The 26343-nt window shown below is 47.4% G+C and overlaps 1 protein-coding gene across 4 annotated transcripts in view; it reads right to left on the bottom strand.

Annotated features, from left to right (window-relative positions):
- Positions 1–26343, bottom strand: part of LOC113034728 (echinoderm microtubule-associated protein-like 6) — a 66652-nt gene that overhangs the window by 22161 nt on the left and 18148 nt on the right. For all 4 annotated transcript variants that reach the window (XM_026189689.1, XM_026189691.1, XM_026189692.1 and 1 more), the window contains exons 2-16: positions 18996–19155; positions 12737–12835; positions 12424–12492; positions 10806–10991; positions 10555–10690; positions 8735–8808; positions 8371–8498; positions 7931–8068; positions 7046–7187; positions 6858–6972; positions 4183–4392; positions 3932–4099; positions 3298–3404; positions 1076–1194; positions 564–750 (exon numbers count right to left, since the gene is read on the bottom strand). In XM_026189689.1, the coding sequence (XP_026045474.1) occupies positions 564–750; positions 1076–1194; positions 3298–3404; positions 3932–4099; positions 4183–4392; positions 6858–6972; positions 7046–7187; positions 7931–8068; positions 8371–8498; positions 8735–8808; positions 10555–10690; positions 10806–10991; positions 12424–12492; positions 12737–12835; positions 18996–19155 (2038 nt within the window). The remainder of the gene's footprint in view (positions 1–563; positions 751–1075; positions 1195–3297; positions 3405–3931; positions 4100–4182; positions 4393–6857; positions 6973–7045; positions 7188–7930; positions 8069–8370; positions 8499–8734; positions 8809–10554; positions 10691–10805; positions 10992–12423; positions 12493–12736; positions 12836–18995; positions 19156–26343) is intronic.

Genomic DNA, 26343 nt, shown 5'->3' with positions numbered 1-26343 from the left:
AGCTTTGTGGCCACAGACGACTGTCATCTGCACACAGGAGAATTTGAACATCCTCACAGCCCAGTGTGAGGTCAGTAATATACAAGCTAAATAACAGAGGCCCTAAAATCAATCCTTGCGGCACTCCAAATGTGCAGATTTGGAAACGTGGAGCATGATCAACAAAACTCAACTTTATCCAAATAAATACCGATTATGGATAAAACTAAACTGTCTTTAAGTCACAGCCCAGAGACCTTCCAGGTCCGTTTACACCACAGGTGTTGAACTCCAGGCCTCGAGGGCCGGTGTCCTGCAGCTGATTTAAATGGCTAAATGACCTCCTCAGCATGCACTGAAGTTCTCCAGAGACCTGGGAATGAACTCATCATGTGATTCAGGTGTGTTGACCCAGGATGAGATCTCAAACCTGCAGGACACCGGCCCTCGAGGGTTGGAGTTCGACACCCCTGCTTTAAATGCTAAAGTATCTTTCTGTTCAACATTCGATTGTAGCCTTAAACACAGCATCATCCATCACAGTCCAGACGACCACGTGACCGTCGGTCCCGTGTTTGCCTCACCTGTCCCGTGGCGGCGTAGTCCTTCAGCGGGTGGATGCTGAGGCTCAGGATGTCATCGTCGTGGCCCAGGTAGAAGCGCTGGCTATGCAGCTGACGGTTGTAGACCACGCCCACCGCTGCTACGTGGTACAACACCTCCCCGCCCTGCGTGTAAAACAGGTTGTTCCTGCAGTCGTAGCCACGGTAACTGCACAGAGAAATCATTTTTTAGTATTGCACAGACACACACGTGTGATCATGCACATCTTTGGCTGATGCTGTTTGGAGTTTGACCTGATGGTGGCAGTGTTGTCTCTCTGTTACACCCACAGAAACGTGTCTGTGTGGTTTCTTATTTTAATGTCTTGTAGAGGATAAACGATGATTATGCTCAGCGGTGTGTACGAGATTTTAACACAACACCGTTATAATAATATCTAATATCACTCAACCGCAGTAAAAACACGCCCCACGTGTGACCTTTAATGACATAAAGCTTGCATGTTACAACGACCACAGGCCGGCTGAGTTACCCGTGAACAAACTGCAGTCGCAGGCCTTGGTCCGGTCCTTTCTGCCTCTTCAGAGATCCAACCTGCTGCTTCTTCTCTCTGCTCTGCTGTCGCAGCTGAGGCAGGTCCTCCTTATACACCTGCGCAGACAGCAAACACGCTCCAACGCTCACGTGGAGGTAATCCAGACAGGAAACAGACATTTACACTGAAAGGGTTCTTCCTTGGAGAGCATGAACGCCCAACACTGCTGCTGCTGCTGCAGAGGATCAGAAGCTCAAAACACCTCAACGTACACATGCAATAAACAGATTTCAGATTCAGGGTGATTTTCACTTCTTATGAAGAGAATCGTATACAGCCATGCTGATTATCCCGAAACCTAATCTTTATTTACCCAGGAACACCGGCGACGGATAAAAACATCCCGGATGAAATCTGTTCAATCAGCAGCAAAACAAAGTGAGGCAGCAGGTGCAGGTGAGACAAAGAATCAGAAGCTTCTGCAGGAGCTGCGATGCTCAGGAACAACACGTGCAGCCTGCAGTAACCAGCTCACCTTCAGCACATTTACCAAACATTTCATTGATTTTGCAGCTGATTGCAGGCGGATGGAGCTGCGAACCCCAACGCCTTTTTTCTCAAACTCAGTCCGAGCTTCAGAGGAAGAAGAAATAACAAGTCTCCAAAGATAAGGACCGATACCTGCCCACACTTCTCTGATAGATGTGGGTCAGTGAGATGGGAGCGCACCAAGAATAGCCCTGTAAATAAGCACATCGCTGAGCAGAGCGTTCAACCTGCGACGGCGGTAAAAGCTTTCAGCTTTGTGACGACTGCATGTGTTAGTGCTGCAAAGCTGCAGTCAGTGCTGTGTGTGGAGGCTTTGGAGGACAGGAAGTGGTAGATCTGCTGTCCACACGCTGGCCTGCTGAGCTGCAGACTGCAGTGCCTCCACCCTCAGCACACAGACTGCACCTGCTCTTTATGTGCCGAGGTCGAGTCGGCGTGTTTGAGACTTTCGCAGGGACCGGCTTTGCTCCCTGGAGGTTTGGGACTGGCGGCGCTCCACTTTCCCTTTGCTTTCATTTACAAAACGCTGCAGAGTCACGGCGGCTGAGCGTTTAACTGTGACCGGAGACGATTCGGTTGCTTCGACTTCACCTCCAGAGACAATAAATCAAAGCCAAACAGCTCCTTGAATTCAGTTATTGACTTTTATTTTAATCTAAAGGAGAGCACTGAAACCTCTCTGCACTTACTGCTTAATAAACAGCACTTAATGCTGATGTTCAGTTATTATGTTCATGCCAGTATGAAATAAAGCAGGTGAGCGAGCCAGCAGCCTCGGCTCAGACACATCTGTTCGCTGGTGTTTGAGAGTCTGACCATTTATCAACAGTCTGTGAGAGACGAATGTTTCCAGTGTAAACAGCCCATCAACAAGAAAAACGATTATTATTGGCAACAAGATATCTATTAGCATCTAAGAGGAACAAAGAGGTCCTGGTCGGGAAAGTGCGGTTTGTGCAGAAGGTCTTCGACCCTCCGTGTTCAGCAGCGAGCGGCGGGTGGAGCAGGAGATGGACAGGTGTGAATGATGGATGGAGGCGGAGAGAGAGCCGAGCATGAAATCAAAGCGTCGATCTCTCGTCCTCAGCTATGGCTACGAGCTGTGGGCGGTGCCAGATCGACTGAAACTACACATGGAAGAGTCATGCCTCCAAGAGGGCTGAAACCAGAAGCAGAGGGCGGGAAGGAGCAAAAACGTGGAGATGAGAAGGAAAAACTGAAAGAGGAGGTGTTTAGGAAAAGGGAGGAGAGAAGGAAGCAGGGATTATGTGAGGGAAGGGGACAGGGAAGGAAGCCGGGCAGGCTGAGCGTGGGAATTTTAATAATCCACTTTTTCAGGCTCGAGCTAATTAAGCTTTTGAGCCAGAGACCAAGTCTAAACACAAACACACACACACTCAGCTCTATCTACAAGCAGCATATTGTTGCAACGCTGGCGGCGCCCTGCAAACAGCAGTCACAGGGACGTGTGCCAGGCAGCGGCTGGCAGAGGAGATAAGGCGTGTTTCATGATCACCATGGAAACTACACTGAGCCCTGCAGGCTGATGGGAATGAGAGCGAGGCGGACGCACTGAAGCGGGCGCCGCAGCAGAAACATTCACAGCCGCTCGGCGGGGCCAGCGTGGAGCACCTGAGGCCCCCGACCAGCCGCCGCCGCGCAGGTCGTACCGGTCTGTCGTAGTGAATCTGCGTCTCCTGCTCGATGTCAGAGTCGAGCTCCGGGACGTCAGACACGTCGCTGTCCGACTCCTCGCTGTTGGAGTCTCCGTGACTGTCTGAAGAGGAGACAATACCAAAGACACCAGAGTCACAATCACAGGCTTCTACTTTGCTTCTAATGTTTTTTAATCTCTTTTATTTTACTTTTTGGTTTTTCACATGCTCATAAATAAAATATAAAAGTATTGGCTTTACCTGCATAGTGCATAGATATCTGTACATGCTTTATCATTATCATTATTATTATATTTAAAACACACACTTCTTCTGCATGTTTCTCTTCCTGCTAAAAAGCATCTTTTCAGATCGTGTGACTGTTGGTGTTCCTCTGTGTTACAGTGTAAAGCACCTTGAGGTGACTGTGCGTGTGATTTAAATCTTTAGATAAATAAGCTCTTACATATGAACCCACTGACTACCTGTAGGTCTGTGTGGGACTACGACAGCCTATCCACGGCCTGCTGGGACCCCAGTGCAGCTTGGATGGCCGAGCTGGATCTAATCTCTAAAAGCTCACGTTTGTCCCAGGCTGGTGTTTCCAGCGAGCGTGTGCGGGCTGGATTCCTCCGTTACTCACGGGTACCTTGGATGTTGACGTCCGGGCCTCCGTTCATGACCGACTCCGGCAGAAACCTCCACTGGAAGAGGGCGTGGTCGGCCCCACCTGTGGTCAGCACCCACTGCAGGTCATGTGACCAGCGGACGTTGGTGACGTGGGCCGAGTGGCCGATGTACTTCTTAAACTTGGCTCCTTGGAGGAAACACAGGTTTGTTATGAAAGGAAAGAAGCAGAGGAAAGAAGGCGTGGAGCGGAGAGACGGAGGAGACGGAGACCTTTCCTCACGCAGGGGAAGCGGAAGAGCTTCACGAGGCCGAGGTCGTCTCCGGTGATGAGCACGGCGGCGGAGGGGTTGGCGTCCACGGCATTGATCTCGGTCTGGGCTGAGTATTTAGGCCAGATGCCGCTGACCTCTGAGCCCAGCACGCCACTCCAGGAGGCCCAGCGCTGACCTTTGACCTCCTCCTTATTGACCAGCTTCCCCACTGCGGGAGGACAAGAAGAAGAAGACGGCAGTGACGACCGAAGAATAAAACTCATTTCCATAGTTTAGGGCGCCGCGGCTGATCTCTGTGCTGACGTAAGTGATACACAGCAGCGCCACAGATTTTATCGACGCCGCCGCGCCGACAGAAGCAGATAGAGAAACGTGTTCACGGTGCAGATTCATATCTGCGTCGCTGCCGGCGGCGTTTCTCTCCGCGGGTTTCTGCGTGTTTTGAATTTAAGTGTTGCAGCTTGTCCTTCGCAGGCATGAATATGTGCAGGAGACAGGCTGAAGGAGCAGGACTCAACCAGGACAGCCTCCTGCGCTCCGGTGCGTGCTCCTCCCTCTGTGGAGACCTGCAACGAGCTAAAAAAGCCTTTTAACTTCTGACAGAATCATTAAATGTTTGTTTTTAGTCTGACTGAAGCATTTTGTGCAATTCTGAGATGCCAGTGTCGATACAGGCTGTGCAGCTTTGCTGTCTGAGAGTTTACTGACAGCTGCACAGACGTCAGGAATCTGTTCGACTCTGCAAAGAACCCGTTTTAAATGTCTTTAGGCTCTTTGTTAGCAGCAGCCACAGCTTGACATAAAACTGTAGTTTTGCATCAACACGGTGGAAACTTGGTGTGTCTCAGCAGGTGTGCAGCGAATCCTTCAAGGGTCTAAAACCGTCTACAGCAGATGAACATCATGTCCAGCAAAGACCCAACACGGGTCCTTCAGCTGATCCTCTGCTGTTCACTGAAGCCTCATCACAAATGTGTCGGTGAACAGGAGGAAAGGCCGCGGTCTGAGACAAGAAGACCAGAGCATCAGGTCTGATGGATCAACATCATGGTCACGTCAGTCAGTGGTGACGTCAGCAGGTTTTTATCATATACACTGTATTTACATGTATTTACACGTGTGTTTGCACATTTCAATAAATCATTGAAAGTATTTGCAGAACCAAACGCTCCCACTGAAGGCTGTGAGGCTAGGCGCTAAGCACTGATGCTCGCTAACGCTAACATGTCGACCTGCGCTTAAAGATAAGACCTTCATCAGGCTGCTGTGTCACCTGGTCACACGTGTGATGCTGTTGGTCGTGACCTCTGCACCCAGCGGATACCCGGAGTGTCGTACCGGGAACAAACAAAATAAAACGACTTGCAGGAGGCGGAGCCCCCTCGGGCCCCCATGAGCCACGGCCCTGCACTGAGCTGTCAGTAATGAGCACGCTGCAGGTAGTGAAACTGTCCTCAGAGTACTGCGTTAACAGGAAGTCTCCAGTAAACTGTGAGAAAAAAGAGATTTTTTGATGGTCCGATCTCGATAATGAGGCTCGAGAGTCCAAAGTTAGTAAAACATCAGAGACGCATTAAAGTGAAATAAAAGAGGCTGAAATAAGCAGAGTTTATTTATACAGCAGCTCATTAAACTCTGAGGCCTCACAGGGATGTAACAGGCTTTGTTTTTTTAGTGGGACCCAAAATAGTGACGAATATCTTCATCATGAGAACAAAGACGTTAAAGCTTCTTATTACTGTTTTCAGAGCTTTCTTGAAGCTCGTCCTCGTGTCTCTTTTATCACGATGCGTCCAGGATCCTGACAATGAGCTGCGTTTAGATCCCACACTTAGAAGAGCACATCGCTCTGATCATCAATATTAAACAACATCATTTAATTTCTTAAATATTATAAAAACATAGATTTTGAAAACAATTATTGTCTTTATTCTTAAAATATGTAGACTGTAAATACACGTACGTGACTTTAGTGTTTATATTTTAATATCTGATTAAGAATTGAGATTATTATTATTGTTATCCTGTAATTCAGAGAAGCGTCTCAAGTTTGATCGATTGATTCTTTAAAATGAGGAGGTGGCTGGGGAGAGCGAGGTCTGGGCTTCTCTGCTTAGGCTGCTGCCCCCGCAACCCGGCCCCAGACAAGCGGAAGAAGATGGATGTAAATCATCCACAGCTGCCCTGGTGGTGTTCAGGAGGTGGGAATGAGCAGGAGAGCTCCAGCTTCTGCAGACGAGCGCTACCTGCAGAGCAGACGGACGTCTCCAGCGCCCACTCGGTCCTCAGAGGCCGATTAAATATGAAAACACAGAGTCAGCTAAACCAGCGATATTAAAAAGAATGGATGCTGACATGGCTCCAACTTTTTTTTAAACATCAGCATTCTGCAAAAACAGCACGACAGCATATTCACAAAGATACGAGAGCATGGAGTCGGCGTCACAGGGTTCACTTTAAACTCAGTTTATTTCTGCTGGTTTTATTTCACTTTGTCACTTTAACGCTTTCAATGTTGGTTTAGGTTTTGTAGGCCCAGTGTAAGATGAAGAAGGATTATTCTGAGCTCTAAATCATGCAAAGCTACTCAGGCGGAGGCCAAGAATAAAAAGATGGTGAGAATGAGCAGAATCAGCCCAGCTTCAGGTTTGACCTACGACCCCAGAGACTCACGGGGCATCCGGTAGAAGAAGCGGTCTCCAGCTCCGTCGTTGGTCTGCAGGATCTTGCTGTCCAGCGTCCAGTCCAGGTGAGTGATGAAACTGGAGGACTGGCTGCACTCTCCAACCTGCAGACAGTCAGAGACGGAGTTAGCTTCGCTTCTAACATCTCAACCTTCTTCGCTGTCTCTCCAACACGACCTTCTTGTATCTCTGGGCGACAGCGTAGATGTCCACCAGTCCATCGTTGGAGCCGACAGCGAGGTAGGCGCCGTCCGGCGAGAACTTCATCTCGTGGATCACCTCCTTCCTGTCCTTGATGTGAACGACCTCAGTCATGTCTCTGAGAGGAGCGGAGACCAGCACACGCATACGTTACAAAAACAGCGTGACTGTGTTCGTACAGCACATTTAACGTAAAGGCTTGTTCAAGTTAAAGGCCAGAGAGTAGAAATGAGTTTGATTATAAGCAGAAATCTTAAAAGTAGAAACGGGTCGGGCGGTGAAATGGGACGGTATTCGATATTCCAGAGATTCGGAGTAAGAGCTGAAAAAGCTCCATCGCTCTAACTTTAAGTCTAAATCCTAATATGGACGATCACCTGATCAGCAGGCCGCGATGCTCTGACAGGAGCGTGAACACGACTAGGATCAGACCGGTGCAGCCGTGCCGGCACATTTAAAATCTTTAAAACAATCAAATCAAGCCTAAAACTGACAGGAAGTCAATGCAGTGACTCCAAAACTGGAGTAATCACATGTTTGTGTCCCAGACTGATGGATGCATGACGCTGAGTGGCCAACGGAGGCAGCACAAACATAACAACCTGTTTTATTCTTTCACAAACATAAAATTAAATTCATGTTTATTCTTTAGGTCTTTAAGACATTTTAACGTATGTAAAGAAAGCAGTAATGGGCCAAAACTAGAGCCTTGGGGGACACCACAGGACAGAGAGAGGAAGAAAACCATCAACACTTTACAGAAACAGCTTTAATTTGTACACAGGCACCAAGACTGGACGCACATAATCTGTCATTCACATAGGAAACCAATTAAGAGCTGTGTGTGTGTGTGTGTGTCACCTGACTCTCAGCACAGTGAAGGATCCGTCCTTCATGCCCAGAGCCAGCTGGGATCCGTCCACGCTGAACGCCACACTGCGCACCGCCTCCTCCATGTTACAGCGAGCGATGAGGGCGTGATCCACCAGACTCCACAACCTGACACACACACACACACACACAGAGGTGTAATCAACAAGTTAAATTTATAATCTTTGATATTTTTAAGAAAGGTACAAATGCAACATGATGTCTCCATGAGCTGATTTCAGGTTGTTCAAGATTCAGATTTGTCAGTTTTTGTTCATAACAGATGAAAACAAAGTGATTTTGTGAGGAAGAGCCAAAGCAGCACTCAGTGTAAGGATCTGTATCACTCTGCTCGCCTCAGCTCTGTGCTTCCATTTTCACACTCAGCCACAGTAGCTTTGCATGATTCACAGTCCAAAGAGAGCACCGACCTGACGGAGCGGTCGTCGCTGCCGGTGACAGCCAGAGGCTTTTTGGGGTGAACGTCGAGCGCCCACAGCTCGCCCTCGCTGTGTCCCTGCATGATGAGCAGCGGCTTGTCCCGGTCCCGCACCATCACCTGCACAGGTACAACAACTCAAGAGCAGGTTTTCACATTTTAAAGCACCACATCACGCACGTTTCAGTGCCGATCTGAGCTGCTAAAACTGCCTGACATTAGAAACTCTTCACAGTTTTGATTAATGAGAACATTTTGTTGCCTGCGTGTCAGCAGGAGGTCTTCACAAAAATAAAACTCTTTGAAACGCGTCGCCGCAGGGAGGGAACAGCGTGAGGTTTCGTCTTCTTCCTCACCTCAAAGATCTCGCTGTCCTGCGTCCCTGCCAGGATCCGGTCGGCTCGCCAGCAGACGCTGCGAATAGACAGACCTGAAGGAGGGAGGAGAGGAAAGGAGAAGGTAAGGTGACACAAAACTGTCAAAACATCAGGAGAAAGACAAAAATAAAACCAGTGGAGAGGAAAAGAAGCAAACAGGAGGATAAAAATGGAAGACGACAGCGCTGCAGAGGAAGCAGGTCCTCGGTCTTGATGAACTCGGTGGTTAAATCCACTAAATAAATGAAGACGAGCTCCGCTGTCGCTGGCTGCTGGAGGCTGGAGAGGTGGCGGTGCAGCCAGGTGAGGGTGGACGGAGCTCCATGAACCTCTGGACTGCTTCGTTTTTTATTTTCACTTTAAAAGCACCAAAAATGATTCGGTTAGTTTTAGGAAAAGAATCCGGTTCGACTGAAACGCACACCTGCACTACAGCAGAGACACGTGGACACTCACATCATTCATCTCAGTTCAGAACACCCCCAGGAGGAGCGCAGGAGGTGTCTGATCAGAGGGAGATCTGGACTTTGTGAATGTAGTTCAACCTGCTGACTCAGCTCGGCTTCAACCTTCGTGTTTTTTTAAAGTTTTGCTGCTAAAACTGCTTTTTTCCACCATCGGAAATGTAATTAGCAGGGCTGCTCAGCAGCTCAGCGCTCGCCAATTAAGAGCATCTGCTGTGGCTGATGGCATCGCTCAGCATGTGATGTTTTCCTGTAATGTTGTTAGAAACTCCGGAGGTTCAGCAGCCAAAACAGGCCGACAGCAGAGGAGTTTGTGAGGCACGTGGGAAATAACTGGGAACGATTATTTTTTCTTCAGCTTCAGACGCAGGAAGAGCGCGGCGCACCGCGAGAGAGGAGAAGGAAGCAGAAACAAACCGACTTCCTGACCACGTACAGAGCAGCGAGAGGCGAAGAGGACGGGCTCGTCGTCTCATCGGGCGTGGAACTCCAACATTTTTAGGCGCCGATATATTAGCAGCCTTTCAGACTAATCCACCATGAGATGGCAGGTTTGTATCTGTTGGGTCACGTCGGTCAATGTCAGAACTCGGACGGATTCAAACCGTTGAGCGTTATAAGAAACAAGGAGAATCATGCAAAGCTGTCCTAGAGCAGGATGCTCCCACATTTCCTGTCCACAGATGTCACAGCGACTGGTTTCAGGATGTTTTTGAGGAGATGAACTTTGACGGTTAATCAGAAGCTCCATCGTGTCTGCAGCAGAGATGTGTTAAAGAGGAGAACTCGTTTCAAACTGACAAAACTTTTGCCTCCTTCCTTTCATCTTTTCTTCCTTTTTAACTTCTTCCTCAAAATCTTCAGAGAGGAGATTTTAAAAGGAGGCGGTGGGATTAATGGCTCGCCCTCGAGCTGCTCCTGAAGGAAGAGCGTACGTCTGCACCTCCTGCTGGGCAGCGACATTTCAGAGGAGGGGGAGGCGAGGGGTTCAAACAGCCACCACCTCTGGATTTGAGCTGAATCAGGTCAAATAAAGATGAGAAACCTCCTCAAAGAAAATCAGGTCATTTTAAAACCTTCAGCTGACAAAGAACCGTCGGGATGTAAGGACCGTTCCTCCTCATTGTTTAGAATAGAGATAAACCCGCCCCTCCCTCCCACCTGAGCCCCTCCCTCCCACCTGAGCCCCTCTCCGTACCTTAACTTTGCAGCCTCAAACAAACCTTTTCTGTTAAATTGTGTTAGAAGCTGAGACCTCGTCCCTGTGTGCACCTGTGTGATGCAACACTGTCACCTTTGCTGCTGTAATGACCTGCGGTGACCCCGTGACCGTACCTTTGTATCCCTGCTCGGCCTCTCGCAGGTCGATCTTAGTGATGGGTTTGAAGTCGACGTCCCACAGTCGGATGCAGCCGTCTCTGCCGCCCGTGGCGAAGCCCTCCTCGCAGGAATACATGCTGAAGATACCGGCCTGAGAACACACACGCATCCACACAATGAAGCAACGATGGACCCACGTCAGCCAGACGTGCAGACGAGTGTCACGCTGGCCTTCTGCTGCGACGGGAAGCAGAGGTGAGACTCACGCTGTGGGCGGACTGGACCGTTCGGATCAGGTTGAGTCCCTTCCAGACGTAAATGTCTCCGTTAAGCGCCCCGGAGTACGTGATGTCATCTTTAGCCGAGGCCACACACAAGATGGTCTGCAGGTCGCCCGTCTTCCCGAAAATCCCCCGCTTTGGTGTGAGAGCGTTACCGCACAGGGACCAGAACTGCGAACACAAACGGAGGCGGTCAGGAAGGAGACGGGGAGACACCTTCTTACTGTTCGAGGCCAGATCTGCGTCCTAGACGCAGATTAACGATGGACTTAGTTTCAAAAGCACATGTAAAGAGTGAGGGGAGGGGCTAACTGAAAGACCAACGGGCACCAGAAGTGTCAATCACACAGTAGCCCCGCCCTAAAACAAGCCCTCCCTTTTCCTTCTTTCTGACTCTAATTTATGAAGCACAGCATGTTTTACTGTGTCAGCACAAGATGTCCCAACAAATTCAGCTCAGACCACCACAGTGAGCATGTGAAAGGTTAAAGTTATGCTATGAAAATCTGCCGCCCTCCCTGTCTGCATAAGAACCAATGATCACCTTGACAACGGCTACATCGCAGTTCCCTCTGCAGAGTTTAAAACTAAACACACCTGAGCTTACTTCTTCACAAACACAGAAGCAAACATGGACCACGACCTGAAACACAAGCCTAAAAAGAAAAACGGGGCTAAGGACGCTAAAGCCAGTCATGAAGTGGCCACCATTCATGGAATCTACAGGCCAGAGGCGTTGGAAAAGCTACGTGAAGATGTGATGAGCATCATTGAACATTTCATGGAGGATGGCTTTCCGGTTTTAGACCGCTTCATGGAAGAGTTTCTGGAGAGCGATGGAGACACGACAGAAAGTGACGGAGATGCGAGAGAAAGTGACGGAGACCCGAGAGAAAGTGACGGAGACGCGAGAGAAAGTGACGGAGACACGAGAGAAAGTGACGGAGACGCGAGAGAAAGTGACGGAGACACGAGAGAAAGTGACGGAGACGCGAGAGAAAGTGACGGAGACGCGAGAGAAAGTGACGGAGATGCGAGAGAAAGTGACGGAGATGCGAGAGAAAGGGGTCTGCGGAGGGAACAAGGAACCCAAACAGAGAGTGCCGAGGACGCACCTGCGAGAGGGTTACCGCGCATACCACTGAGGAGAACACTGAGAGCACTGGGAAGGAGGCTCCAGCAGGCTGGGGAAGAGTGATCTCCACCAACTCACCGAGCACGCTTTGGTCGTGTTTGTGTTCAAAACAGCAAATAAAAAAGAAAAAACAATCTAAATTGTCCTGGATTTGTCTTGTATTTAAATCCACAGCAGTGAACCATGTAAAGGTGCTTTTTGATATCTGGACTGGACTCTGATTGGATGAGAGAAGCTGAGCTGGGAGTTGTCTCCAGCTTTTATATCTGCTTCCTTCTCGGCTCGTTAGAGATATTTAATGACGGGCGTTCAGAGGAACTATTTTATTACCTCGAGTGAAACTAAGCGGCTACATGAAGGTGGAGAAGGTCAATGTGCTGACCAGTCATATTTCTGGGTAGGAGGAATACGTTACATTTTACTTCCACATTTCTGGAGACGAGCACAAAACCACGATTTCTGCGTTACCTTGATGTGCTTCACGCCGCAGCTCACCAGGCGGCTTTGCTGAAACGGATCCCAGCAGATGTCAAAGATCTGGAGAACAGAAGAAACGTCCGTTATCGGGTTTATGTGAAAACGCGTGCATGCACAGTGGAAGTACGATGAGAAGGAAACACTTTCAAACTCTGTAAAAGATTTTTTATTGAGATCTGATTGGTGTGTGGTGCTTCACGCTGATTTTCTGTCCCGCTCAGACGGCACCGCCCAGAGGCTTTGCCAGACGGCGGCAAGCGGCGAGGCTTAACTGCAGAGGAAGCTGATTGGTGCACGCTCTCACCCTGTCCGAGTGTCCCGTGGCCGTGGCCAGGATCTTCCCTCTCTTCCACTCCCAGATACACACCGTGTTCTTGGCGTCCAGGCCGACCGAGGCCAGCCGCTGCGGAGGAGAGACGAGGACGGTTACGCATCCAAAATGTCTACAAACAATTTAAAAAAGAGGCTGAACGTGCAGAAATCTGACAGCTCATCTGCTTCATACGTGCAAAAGCTTAATCCAAGCTGACAGAGGGCGGGGCTCCCTGCTCGATTAGCCTGACGCTCATGTGACGTGTTTGTAAGTGTAAATATAGCAACTCTGCAACATTTCAGATGAACTCAAGTTTATTTCTAACGACCAAACCTTTAAAGCGTTTTCAAAGGTTTGCTTGGAAAGGCTGAGGTCAAACTGCAGGAATGTCTTAAAGACATAAAGACCTGGATGGCCGCTAACTTTCTGCTTCTTAATTCAGATAAAACTGAGGTTATTGTACTCGGCCCTGAAAAGCTTAGAAATATGGTATCTAAGCAGATTCTTACTCTGGATGGCATTACCTTGGCCTCCAGTAACACTGTGAGGAACCTTGGAGTCATGTTTGACCAGGACATGTCCTTCAACGCACATATTAAACAAATATATCAGACTGCTTTCTTCCATTTGCGCAACATCTCTAAAATTAGAAATATCCTGTCTCAGAGTGACGCTGAAAAACTAGTTCATGCATTTATTACTTCCAGGCTGGACGACTGTAATTCATTATTATCAGGAAGTCCTAAAAACTCCCTGAAAAGCCTTCAGCTGATCCAAAATGCTGCAGCAAGAGTCCTGACAGGGACTAGAAAGAGAGAGCAGATTTCTCCTGTTTTGGCTTCCTGTTAAATCCAGAATTCAAAATCCTGCTCCTCACATACAAGGTCTTAAATAATCAGGCCCCATCTTATCTTAATGACCTTGTAGTACCATATCAGCCTATTAGAGCACTTCGCTCTCGCTCTGCAGGCCTACTTGTTGTTCCTAGAGTATTTAAAAGTAGAATGGGAGGCAGAGCCTTCAGTTTTCAGGCCCCTCTTCTGTGGAACCAGCTTCCAGTTTGGATTCAGGAGACAGACACTATCTCTACTTTCAAGATTAGGCTTCAAACTTTCCTTTTTGCTAAAGCATATAGTTAGGGCTGGACCAGGTGACCCTGAATCCTCCCTTAGTTATGCTGCAATAGACGTAGGCTGCCGGGGATTCCCATGATGCACTGAGTTTTTCCTTTCCAGTCACCTTCCTCACTCACTATGTGTTAACAGACCTCTCTGCATTGAATCATATCTGTTATTAATCTCTGTCTCTCTTCCACAGCGTGTCTTTATCCTGTCTTCCTTCTCTCACCCCAACCAATCACAGCAGATGGCCCCGCCCCTCCCTGAGCCTGGTTCTGCCGGAGGTTTCTTCCTGTTAAAAGGGAGTTTTTCCTTCCCACTGTCGCCAAAGTGCTGCTCACAGGGGGTCATATGATTGTTGGGGTTTCCTCTGTATCTATGAAGCGCCTTGAGGCGACTTTTGTTGTGATTTGGCGCTATATAAATAAAATTGAATTGAATTGAATTGAAAGGTTAACGGGAAGAATACCTGAAAGGAGCGTCGAGCTGCTGCGCAAACAGACGTCTGCGCTCCTTCAGTGATCAAAGACTCAGCAGATCATAAAGGATTCAGCTTCACAGCAGTCCTCAATAAATCAGCCACAGCCTGCACACTTGATTTATTATTAAGCTGGAGTTATGATTATTTTATTGATTGTGTGTTTATTTTGATTTAGCCTGAGATGTTCAGTCATCCAAAGTCAGTGCCAGGGGCAGAAACTGCTGGCTCAGCATTCACAGAGTCGCCTCACAGCTCAGCAGCAGCGACAGCGTTTTCATTAATATCACTCACGTCCACAGAAACCAGAACCAGTGCAGCTTATTGGCAGTTTCATCACCGTCTGACCTCAACGACACCTTCAGATCTGGTTTTCCAGCAAACGTTTGATGTGTTTTCAGCATCAGACCTTCCAGAGTCGTCCTGCTGTGACGCTCACAAAGACTTCAGCTTTTCCAGGCTCCACGGTTAGAATCACAAATCAAAACCAAAGTAAAAAACAGGTTTTTAGTGTCTTCACTGAGTCCGTCAGGAGCTGACAGCAAGGACCAGGCCAGGTCACTGCTAACACTTATTAACAGGACTAAGAGCAGAATTCCTAATTAACTGCTTAAGCCCCAACGCCCCTGATACGGGGGCAAAAGGTCAGGTAGGTTTGGGGCTTAAGAGGTTAATGGAATTTCATTTTATTTAACTTACAGTGTTTTCCTGTAAATACACGAGAATCAGGAGGAAATAATCCCACCGTCAGGAATTAGAAGTCGTTTGAATTTAAAGGTGATTTTGCAGAAGAAGATTGTCTCATCGTACATCGTAAACACTCGTCAGCCACATCGTGGCGTGCACGAGTCCTTATCTTATAATAAATATGTTGACGTGCACGATGGGTGCTGTATTATTCAGCCGACCTTTACCGCTCTCTCTTTTAATGCTCGACCCAAATCAAATGATTAGTTCTTCTTTCACAATCGCTTTGACAGGAACGCCTCACTTCCTGTAAAACACCTGGAAGTTAAAGTTAGCCCCCCCCACAGTGTGGCTCCGCCCTGCAGACAACACTGCTTTCATTTCTATATGTTTAAATTCCAAAGATGACGAACCGTCTTCAGACTGAAGGACGTTTGGATGGAAATCTCATCATTAGTGAAGCGATGTTGGGCCGTCGACAGATAACGATGGCGGGTGGCTACGGAGCTGTGGAGCACAGGAGAGCTGGAGGATGATGGTTAAGGTGTTTTCATGTTGACGCTCCCTAACGCACAGAAACGCCACCAAACGGCAGAAAGAGGACAGCGAGAGCACGTCTGAGATGGTCGATGAAGATGGTCCTCAGCTCCGGGTCCACGCCCACCTTCAGGTATTCGGGTATTTTTTAAGCTGAGCTGCACGTGAACAGAGCTGATAAACCCGTCAGCACCATCATCATGTACTCTGTGAGTGAAGGCGGGTCTGACTCTAAGCTGCTGTTATTTATGATTTCGCTCTTTACAGCTCTATTGATTTTCTTATTTCAGCATCAGTTGCTGAGAAACAGTTTATTTACCGCGCACGCCGCCCACTCACACCCAGGGTTATTTCATATGTTGGTTTGTGACGCGTTTCATTTTCCCAGCCGCAGGCTGACACGACGGGAGGGACCTGCAGGGACTGGGGGAAGCATTCGTTAGAAGTTATTCTAACGTGTTGACACGACACCGAGTTTGGCGTCTGTGGCGCTGCCGTCAGACGCGGCGCTGCCGGTAAACTCAGAGCGACTCCACCAGGTTTGTTTGCTAAATGAGTCACGGTGGAGTCAGCGGGAGGGAAAAGGAGGCGTATAAAAGCAACTCCAGCACTCCAGGTGGCTGAGAGGGAACTATTTGCTCAGGCTGCACACACACACACACACACACACGCACACGCACACACACACACACACACACACACGCACACACACACACAGATGAGTGAAATCAAACATGCAGAGAGATGTGCGTGCACATCCCGTACTACATTTAGGTCAGGAGCAGAACGAGACAGTCAATGGCAGAACAAATGGAGCGTCTGCTTCCTGGATTACAGCTCCTGGGAATCTGATCGGACTAAAAAAAGTCCAGGAAGCACGAGGACACGAACGTCACTACACGTACGAGTCTACATGTGATCGCAGAAAGCAACCAATGCTTCAGGAGCAACGTGCTTTAATATTCACATTTACAAAAGCCAGAAATCTGAACCTGGACTTGATCTTGACCCATTTTCAGGTTTCAGAGTCAGCTGATGTCCTTCAGCAGCTTTGCATGATTCACAGTTCAAAGTAATCCTTCTTTATCTCATGAGCCTCAGTGCAGCAGTTGTAACTCCTCCCCTCTCTAAGACAATGTTCTTCTGATTGGCTGTGAACATCCAGCACTGGAGCAGGAGATATGCGACTGCAATGAGTGAAAGGCATCTTTATTAAAACTGCACGTCACGGAGACGAGAGGAAAAACCCACCGGTGTTTAGAGAGCTCATCTTCCACAGTATAAGGAATAATAACGCTGTTTTAATAAAAGCATCACACTGAGGACGGCACTGATCAGCCACGCCTTAAAGCAGACCATCTCCTGCTACTGTTGCTCTTCCTGTTGACCAAAGCACGTCATGAATCGAGCTTGTGCACCGAGGTGTTAATCACAATGTCTGCTAAAGGCTACACGTGCCTCAATATTCAGACTGCAAACGTACAATCAGCCACAGGATGGACGGCTGTTCATATTCTGATCTACTGCAACATTAACTGCTGGTTATGACAGAAACACGTCACAGAACGAGCGCTCGACGTTTCTCCGACCCGACGCGCCCGAGAAGACGATCTTTAATCAGCCGTCGGTCAAATTTGAATCAGGTTTTGATTTTCAGGAGCTCCTTTAAAATACTGACAAAGTCATCGGTAACGAGGTTGATTGTTTCTCAGTGTGTTGAAACCAGCCGTGACTTGGGGCTGACCTTTAACCCTGTCCCGCTCTCTGGTCCTGCCTCACTCAAACCGGAGGATAATTTCCTAAATTAATATGATGTTGACTTGAAAAGACTCGAAAGCAGCGACTGAGACCATAAACTGATCAGGAGAGCGCTCACTGAAGCCAGCCGCCCCCTGCTGGCCATTACAGAGGATGTCCATCTGTTAATAAGCTCTGCTCTGTTCTCAGAAAGGGTTTGAGGAGCACGATGAAGAGTTCGAGGAAGCTTTCCAATTGGACTTCCCAGAAATCCAACCAGGCAGGTGGGATGTGCAGGAAAAACAAGTCCCGTCCACAGAGGCGTCACGTCGCAGCTGCTACCATCGTCGGTGTGCGATACTACGGAGCACCTGCAGATGTTTGTGGAGTCCTCAGAGGTGTTTCAGCAGCACGATGGGGTCGCACACAAAGCATTAATAACTGTGCTGATTGACACAGAGAGGAGCCCTGTGAGGACACAAGGGTCTGACACGAACTTTAGCGCGATGTCTGCGTTCTTCTTCCAAAGAATCAAAGTGCATCGTGCCAGAGTCTGAAGACCAGGCGTGCTCGCCTCTGACAGAGCGACCTGCGGTAAATCGATGCAGCTGTAGAGAAAATGATGTGAGGTTGATGCTGTGTGTGAGTTTAGGACAGGTGGGTTGCACCGCACTCATTTTCCACCTTTGACTGTAAGTTACTGAACCAAAGTGATGGATGATGTCATTACTTTTATCATCATCCTCTCAGCTCACTCTGCCCTTTTCCTGCCCCTCCTTCCTCTCACCGAGTCATTCTTCTATGACCTTTGGGTTGATGCAGGACACACACACACACACAGATTGATTATTGGGCTTTGACTGACCCCGATAAACTTCATAATGCTTCATTATCTCTGCAGAAAAATTTACTGCCCACAGCCCTGATGGACGACTAAATCTTTGTCACGTTTCTAAAGCGGAAATTTCAAAACTCATCTGACAAAAGCCGCCAGGACACATTCAGCCTCAGAGGTCTGCTTATCGTCACATCAAGCATCATGAGGGCCCCACGGGCAGAGTCATAATCTGGGTCCCAGTAAACCCAAAAAACGGGCCTCAAGTCCTGTTACTAAGCAATAATATCAGTCGACAGCACCGATGACGGCGTTTATGTGGACCACAGATTCCCACTGGGCCACACGGGCTTATTTACTCAAAACCACAGACGGTATCAAAGATGTCACGAAGCCTGAGAGTGCAGCGAGCGCGGGCTGGATGGTCCTTATTTCTAATGTTTTACTCAGTGTGACGCAAAGTGTCGCACTTCTAAAGGAGCAGAAATCTTGTTGCTGTCGCCCCCTGGTGCTCATTAAGAATAATGCAGGACTTTCATCGTTCATGCTTTTTATGCTGGATGTGTTTGTGTTCAGCATAAATGTCAAATCTTTGTCAAAATCCTTCACATAGAAATGATCCCACCAGCTGCAGGGTCTCAGTGTTGAAGATTACATTACACTGCATGCTGTAGATTTAAGGTGGATTATTAATTATTAATGCAGCTCATTCATTCACATGAAAACTAAAGAGTTTCCAGAAAATTTACATTTGATTCCAGCCTTATCTTTAAAAATCATAGTCTTAGACTGTGTGTGTGTGTGTGTGTGTGTGTGTGTGTGTGTGTGTGTGTGTGTGTGTGTGTGTGTGCGCGTCACCTGTCCATCAGCGCTGAATGCGAGGCAGGCGATGCCGTGTGTGTGTCCGTCACGCAGCAGTGACACGGTCTGGGCGGTGAAGGTGTCCCACACACACACATACGGATCCTTGCCCACCTGACCCGTCGCCACCAGGGAGCGCTCCGGGTGCAGCGCCAGGCTGAAGGGAGGAAAGAGGCGGAGACGTTAGAAAGACAAAGGACGGAGGGGAGGAGACAGGTAATAACACAGACGACCAATCAGAGAACATATGGCTATAAGGTATACGCAGGAGTAAAGGAGCACTCAAAACTTTACTCAGGCAAACAAAGAGCTGCTTTAAAACTACAACACACGCACGAACATCACAGCAGTGACTGTGGCAGCGTTTTTACATCATTTTAAAGATTTAATGTTGGAACCGATTCGTCACTCGCAGCTTTACGTGATGGATTTGGTGTCACACAGTGGTAGAAGTGATGAATCATCATAAACATGTAGAAATAAACTTTTTAATGAATGTTAGAGTGAAATGTTAAATGCTGTCGTTGTTGTGCTTAAATCTGTAAACCTTGTTTTAACCTGTATGTTTAGAGATTTTTCTGTTCCCCACATCGAGGGTAACAGCACACTGCATGTAAGCTTCTGGTCCTTATTTAGGGAGGATGTTTTACTTCCTGCCCTTTATGGCCTCACCTGTGCTTCTGTGTGGTGAGACTGTTAAAAAGGGGTTGAGTCATATGCAGGGTGAGGGGAGGTGACCCTTTGCGATCAGCAGGAAGTCACACAAAAACACCCACATGCACACACACACACTGCTGCTCTGAGGATCTGACCAGGCTCCCTTTGCTAGCAAGTTGAGCTGTTTGTCTTTCTTTCTTCACGGGTGATGAGTCTTTGAACCAGCGAGGCCTGCGAGGCGCAGACCCAACAATGATTTCGACATCTTCCAACAGCGTTGCCTTCGACGGCTGCTCAAGATCACATATCGGGATCGCGTTACTAACGAGGAAGCCGCTCCACGTCCAAGTCACCAAGCGCCGTTTCAGATTCGCCGCTCACATCCTTCGGCTACCGGACCCGAGACCCACCCGTGTCGCGGTTCTGTGGAACCCGAGGAATGGAAAGAGACGGCGAGGAAGACCCAAAATAACTTGGAGGAGTACGTTCCTTGAAGATTCACGCTCGGCCAAGCTGTCATGGGATGAAGCAGCAACTGCCGCGATGGACCGAGTTCGATGGCGTTCTCTTGTCGCCCGATGCGCCGATCGGCGCGGGAGGATCGTTCTTCGTCTCCCGTTCAGAGGGTCAATGTTCTCCTTTGCAGACAGCGCTATAAATACACCTGCTGCTTTAATGGCATCATTATCAGCACACACACACACACACACACACACACACACACACACACACACACACACACACACACAGTCTCATGCTCTGTTATTGTTGTAAAGGTCGTGTTTCGTGACCTTCGCCGAGTCTCCTCACTGTGACCTCACAGACACCAGTTTATTTTCTGTCTCCTGTTTGAGAGGACGGACAAAACTGTCCGTCCTCTCAGATCCGGTGTGTGACACTCATGGATCCATTTTGCTGCTGCTGTCAGCCAATCAGCACAGTGAGGCGGGCTGGGCAGTTTTAGCCTGCTGGGATGGAGATGGCACGCGATCCCACAGGAGCTGAAAAACATGGCTGGATAAATGTGGGAACACCGTCCTTATCCTGCTGTCAGTAAGAGGAAAACTGGATTTCTGAGGGGAGGCTTGTTTCAGTCTGATAAAAAGAAGGCTTATTTTGAACTGTGATGGTAAGATAGAGCTGAACATGAGGACAATATTTGTAAAAGTTGAACATTTAATTGTTGACGCTCCTTTTTACCCAGCCTCAGCTCCCGGGGTCGATGGGTCAAAATAAACTGCTCCCATTTCTGGTGCGTTTACATTTTTATGAAATCAGGATGTTATTGTGTCTCCGTGTGCTGGTTCAGAGGATAAACATGAGCATCTGGAGGAACAGCAATAATAATAATAGTACGAACAGATTTACTCACAGGGGCTGATGTTCAACCAGCACGCTCACTGCACTGTGGTACCTGTAGCTTAACCTGAGACCTGTGTGTGTGTGAGTCTGTGTGTGTAGTTCGGAAAGGTCAGTGCATGCAGAGGTGTGTGACACACGGAGCAGCCGTGTATGAAATAATAGAAGCAGAAATAGAACAGGTGTGTCGGCCACGAAGCTCCATTGATCTCAGAGATGGTATCTCTCTCCACACACACACACACACACACACACGCACACGCACGCACACACACACACACACACACACACACACACACACACACACACGCACACACACACGCACACACACGCTCAGACGTTCCTTCTCAACCTGCCAGCCAATGAGCCTGCAAGCTGCCGCGGTTGCTATAACAACCGTATTGCCAAGGGCAGGGAAGCTGAGGTCTGAGCATGACAACTGTGGAGCCAAGGTCACACACACACACACACACACACCTGAACACCCGTCTCTACTGGATGATACCCGACAACTTCCAGACGTCTTCTTCTTTGGTTTTTTGTCGTATTTATACTCTACTCTTTATCTCACTGACATTTGATAAAACCGAGCGTGTGTGTGTGTGTGTACAGCTACAGAGTTTATACTGGTAAATGGTCAAATGGCCTGCATTTGTATAGCGCTTTTCTAGTCCTTAAGGACCCCAAAGCGCTTTACACTACATTCAGTCATTCACCCATTCACACACACATTCACACACTGGCGATAGCAAGCTACATTGTAGCCACAGCTGCCCTGGGGCGCACTGACAGAGGCGAGTAGAATTCATTTCTACTCAGTAGAAATGAATTCTCTCTCACATCCTTTCACACCCATGAGTCTGAACAGAAGGTCAAAGAAGGCTGTTATGGGCCGGATGACTAATTTACAAAGTATTAGAGAAAAGCAGGCTGGTCTAAAAATAAGAAAATCACCACATAAATGTGCAGCACTCACAGACGGGGGAATATCCTTCACTGTTATGTGAAACCTCCAATCAGAGCCACAGAGTGACACAAGCTTCAGATGTAAACAATGAAGCCAGGGTTAATGTTCCTTAAAGGTACAGTCAGCTTGTTTTTAGTTAAAGTAACATGGTTAGCACGCAGCACGCTGGGACTGAGTTAAACAGCAGCACACACACGCTGACCTCTGACCTGGAACCTAAAACCACACACACAGGCTCACAGGACTGTCTCCAGGTTTGTCTACAGACTCTTAATGAAAGATGAGCATCGTTAAAACTAAAACTGGGCTTTGTGACGACTTGTTTCCGTGTCTGCAGTGTAGGGCTGCCACAAACAATTATTTTGATAGTCGACTAATCAGATCATCATCCATTGGACGTAAAATGTACAGCTTATCCGGTCGTTAAGTGATGACGTGACGAATCCTACTTCCGGGTCTAAAGTAGTCTGCGTTTAATATGGCTTTTGTGTTGTTAACATGTTTAATGTTTTGTATTTTCTTCTATTTGATCTCAAAAAGCTCCTAAAACAGTCAGTGATCCCTGCTGACCTCCCTCGGCTTTTATTACCACTAATCATTTATTTAAGCTCAGTTTTTAAAACCTTAGGATGTAACTACAGCCCAGCCCATGCAGCAGTATATGAATGACTAACCTCGTATTGTGGATGGATTATCTCAGTTGTTCTCCTGGCTGAAGTTTGGTCCTTTTACAGCATCCTGCCATGCGATTACATTTGTTCCTGACCAACGAGAACACTCACGTTAACTTTTATCCAGTGGGAAAAAAGTTAGCTTGTTTATATTATGCTAACATAGCTGTGTCGCTAGCGGTCACGTAGCACATCATTATATACCAGCTAGCCCAACTTCAGTAACCCTACAAACGTCACTGCTGTTTAGTTTTCTGTCTTCATTTATGTTGGAAGTGATAACAGAGCTGTACGTTTTAATTTGTTTCCAAAACCCGGCAGTCAGGACATGCTATATTGTATTTAGATAGAAGCTAGCGAGCTAACTCCCTGCTAACTTCTAACTCCGTTAAATGTCATAAATTCCGTTTTCATGGATGCCTGGATGTTAAACTCAATTGTTACACCTGGTAGAGCAGAACGCTGATCATTTTATTAAAGATGAAAGACTTGAGACAGTTTTTCAACTCTCAGTAATGCCATAGTGATCGTTTGATATATGGACCTGCAGCGGAGTTTAGACCCAGACACGGCTAGTGACGTCAGACTGAACAACCGGATTGCACCAGCAGCATCTGCTCTTATATAACTATCACTAGCTTACAGCTTTAAGTGTGTAAGGTCTGTGCTAACTAAAAATAAAGACAAGATGATCGTTTATTAAATTTAAATGAAATTTGCAGATTGTTTCGGTGAAGTTTAATAAACTCCTTGCTATCTAAAATATAACAGGACACTGGAGTAAATTCTCGAGCATCTCACACTTCTGATAATCAGCTGTCTGCTTGACGTTTATTCAGCTGTGTAAAAACTATAACTTTAATCTCAGCCAAACCGATTTACTCAGGAACAAATAAAATACTAAAAAAAGCCAAACAATAACATTTTCAAGTTATCTAAGTGACTCATATATCATGTTTAACCTGAGTAGCGGCGGTGGGTTTGAAAACGATCTGCCGGGAGTCCGGTGTTCTCACGGCTCTAGTGACCTAGCCCCCGGCTCGCTATCGAGCTAGTGGAAAACGTCGGAGCGCTTTTGAAAATATGTGGTGTCTTGATAATGATAAACTGAGCCGATATTTGAGGTTTACACAGCTACATTCTCGCCTGAAAATATGTCAAACGTTTATTTTGTGACCCAGAAAGAATAATAAGAGTAACATTAAAACTAACTAGCTACCGCCATTGTTGGAAACTGAGCTGGGCTGCGCTATGAATTCTGGGACACTGCTTCTTCTTCTTCGGGGGTTTAACGGCAGCTGGCATCCTTGTACATGCAGTGCTGCCATCTTCTGTTTCAGTCCGTTATTACACTCTTAAATCCTGCTACTTATTCCTGCGTCCTTTGTGATCTTACAAAGCTTCAAACGACGCGTCGACTATTAAATCAGTCGTCGACGATTTTGATAGTCGACTAATCGTGGCAGCCCTACTGCAGAGTGATGCTCCTCCTCTTCTCTAATAACTCATCCTTCTATCATCTCATCCTTGTGTTCTTCATCTCTTTTCACACTCTCTCGCTCACACGTCTCCATCGACTTAACGACTTACATTCAGAGGACGCGGTCCTCACAGTGTGACTTCATTAACAGATTTATGGCCTCACAACATGAGTAACACAAGCCCACACACTCGAGCACTTTGTGGTTATTTATAGCAGCTGCACTGATTTGCTGCTAATCATAGCCTGAGTGTGCAGCCCCGATAATGTGATTAATAAATGATTCACCTGCAGAGAGCGTGTGTCTAAATGTTTGGCACAAGAAAAAGCTGCGAGTGAACGATCGGATGGTTTCTTTCTGCACAAATATTTAATGCTGTTAATGAGCAGATTCATGCTTTAAAGGCTCTGTGAGCAACAGCTCTTTTTTTACAATAATTTGAGCTTTTCCATACATATTACGGAAAATTAAAAACCTTTTATATATTTCATGGAATATTACAAAAATCAGACTTGGATAAAATATGTGTGCTGTGTCTATCCCACTGAAGCCGGGTGGCTGCTGTCTGCAGGAAGCCTGGCCGTGAAGGTGTGTCTGAGGAAACGTTACAGCAGGGTTGGTTGGTTTGTTGCTCTCACAGAGGCACACACACACCCCGACTCAAACATCGGCCCTGACCGCACTGTCATTCATTCACTGTTACACTAACAAACAGGGTCGCCTCTTTCCTGTCCAGAGGTTTACAGATGTGGGTGAAAGGCGGCGATGTTCTGCAGAAAAACAAACGAATCCCTCATGAAAGCCAACTCTCTGATATGGAGGCTCACCTGTGCCGGAATATTCATTTATTCTTTTTAATGAGAATATTATGAGTTCATTTTATATTAAATATTGAAGTTAAATGGGACCACTGGACAACAGCTGTAAAGGATTTACATTAGTGTGTATTGTGATGTTTGATTGGCTCACCTGTGTGTGACGAGGACACGATGAGAGCGGGAGTCCTTATAATTTTCACGTGAGCGCTGTGGTCATATGCTCAGCTTCATAATTATTCTATAAACGCAGTAACAAACTGTCCGACAGGCTCGGAGCATACGGGGCGTCCTTGGTCTGATTGTGAAAGTTGTTACATTTTCATTACGATCTCTTCAGACAACGTCGACCAAAGAAACCAAAATCGTTACTCTAAATTTGAGGCACATGTTTCATACGTGTGTTGACTGTAAATATGTTGTAATAACGCATCACTCTGACGAATGATGACGTCACTGTTATGGCTATTCGAGGGGTTTATAATTAATCACACGACATGTTTTCCACCTGAGAGCAGAGCTGCATATTTCCCTAAAATGCTCTTATTTTTCTAAATATGCAGCCTGAGGTCTTGGAGGAAGGCTGGGCCTTCGTTTACAGGGATAAGTGACGACGATGATTTTAGTGTAAAGAGTATAAAAGCATCAGCGTCTGCTTCCTGCTGATCAAAGCCTCATCTGAGAGCAACGAAGCGCCGAGCGGCCGCTGCTGCCAGCGGGGAGATCTGACTGAAGAGAGGCAATCTGGGAAACGTTCACATAGGAATTAATTTAAACTGAACACACACACACACACACACACACACACACACACACACACACACACACACACACACACACACACACACACACACACACACACACACACACACAGCCAGATAATTTATTATTCATATGGCATTTACAGTATTCATTGGAGGATGTGTGCTCATTCCAGTTTAACTGGCACCATTACAGCTTCTTTCTGTGTGGACAAATGTTCATCCATCAAAGGACATTTGTGCATGATGAGGAGGGCTCACAGATTTATGATTGGAGGGGGGGGGCAGCTCTGCAGAGAGAGGAGCGAGTCTGAGAGAAACAGGAAGTTTATTTATTTCCTACTCCCAGCATGATGAGACTGTAATGAGCTGGAGACGACCGAACGATTTTAACCTCGTTTGCATTCAGCAGCGAATGATGGAGTCTGTCAGCAGTCGACACAAGTATCATCTGAACATGCCAAACAGCATGAAGTCATAAGATCGCTCTGGTTCACAGCTTTGATCAGCGGATTTTCACATTTTTCAATAATAACCACAGAGCGTGTGTGTGCATTAAGAGTACAGCAGGTGCTGCAGTCAGCTGATCTGCTTCACGTCTGTGCAGGCTCTCAGTCATGCTTCACGCCACATT

The sequence above is a fragment of the Astatotilapia calliptera genome, chromosome 13 (genome assembly GCF_900246225.1).
Source record: "Astatotilapia calliptera chromosome 13, fAstCal1.2, whole genome shotgun sequence".
NCBI classification, from domain to species: domain Eukaryota; kingdom Metazoa; phylum Chordata; class Actinopteri; order Cichliformes; family Cichlidae; genus Astatotilapia; species Astatotilapia calliptera.
This window is presented reverse-complemented; position numbering and strand designations above follow the sequence as displayed.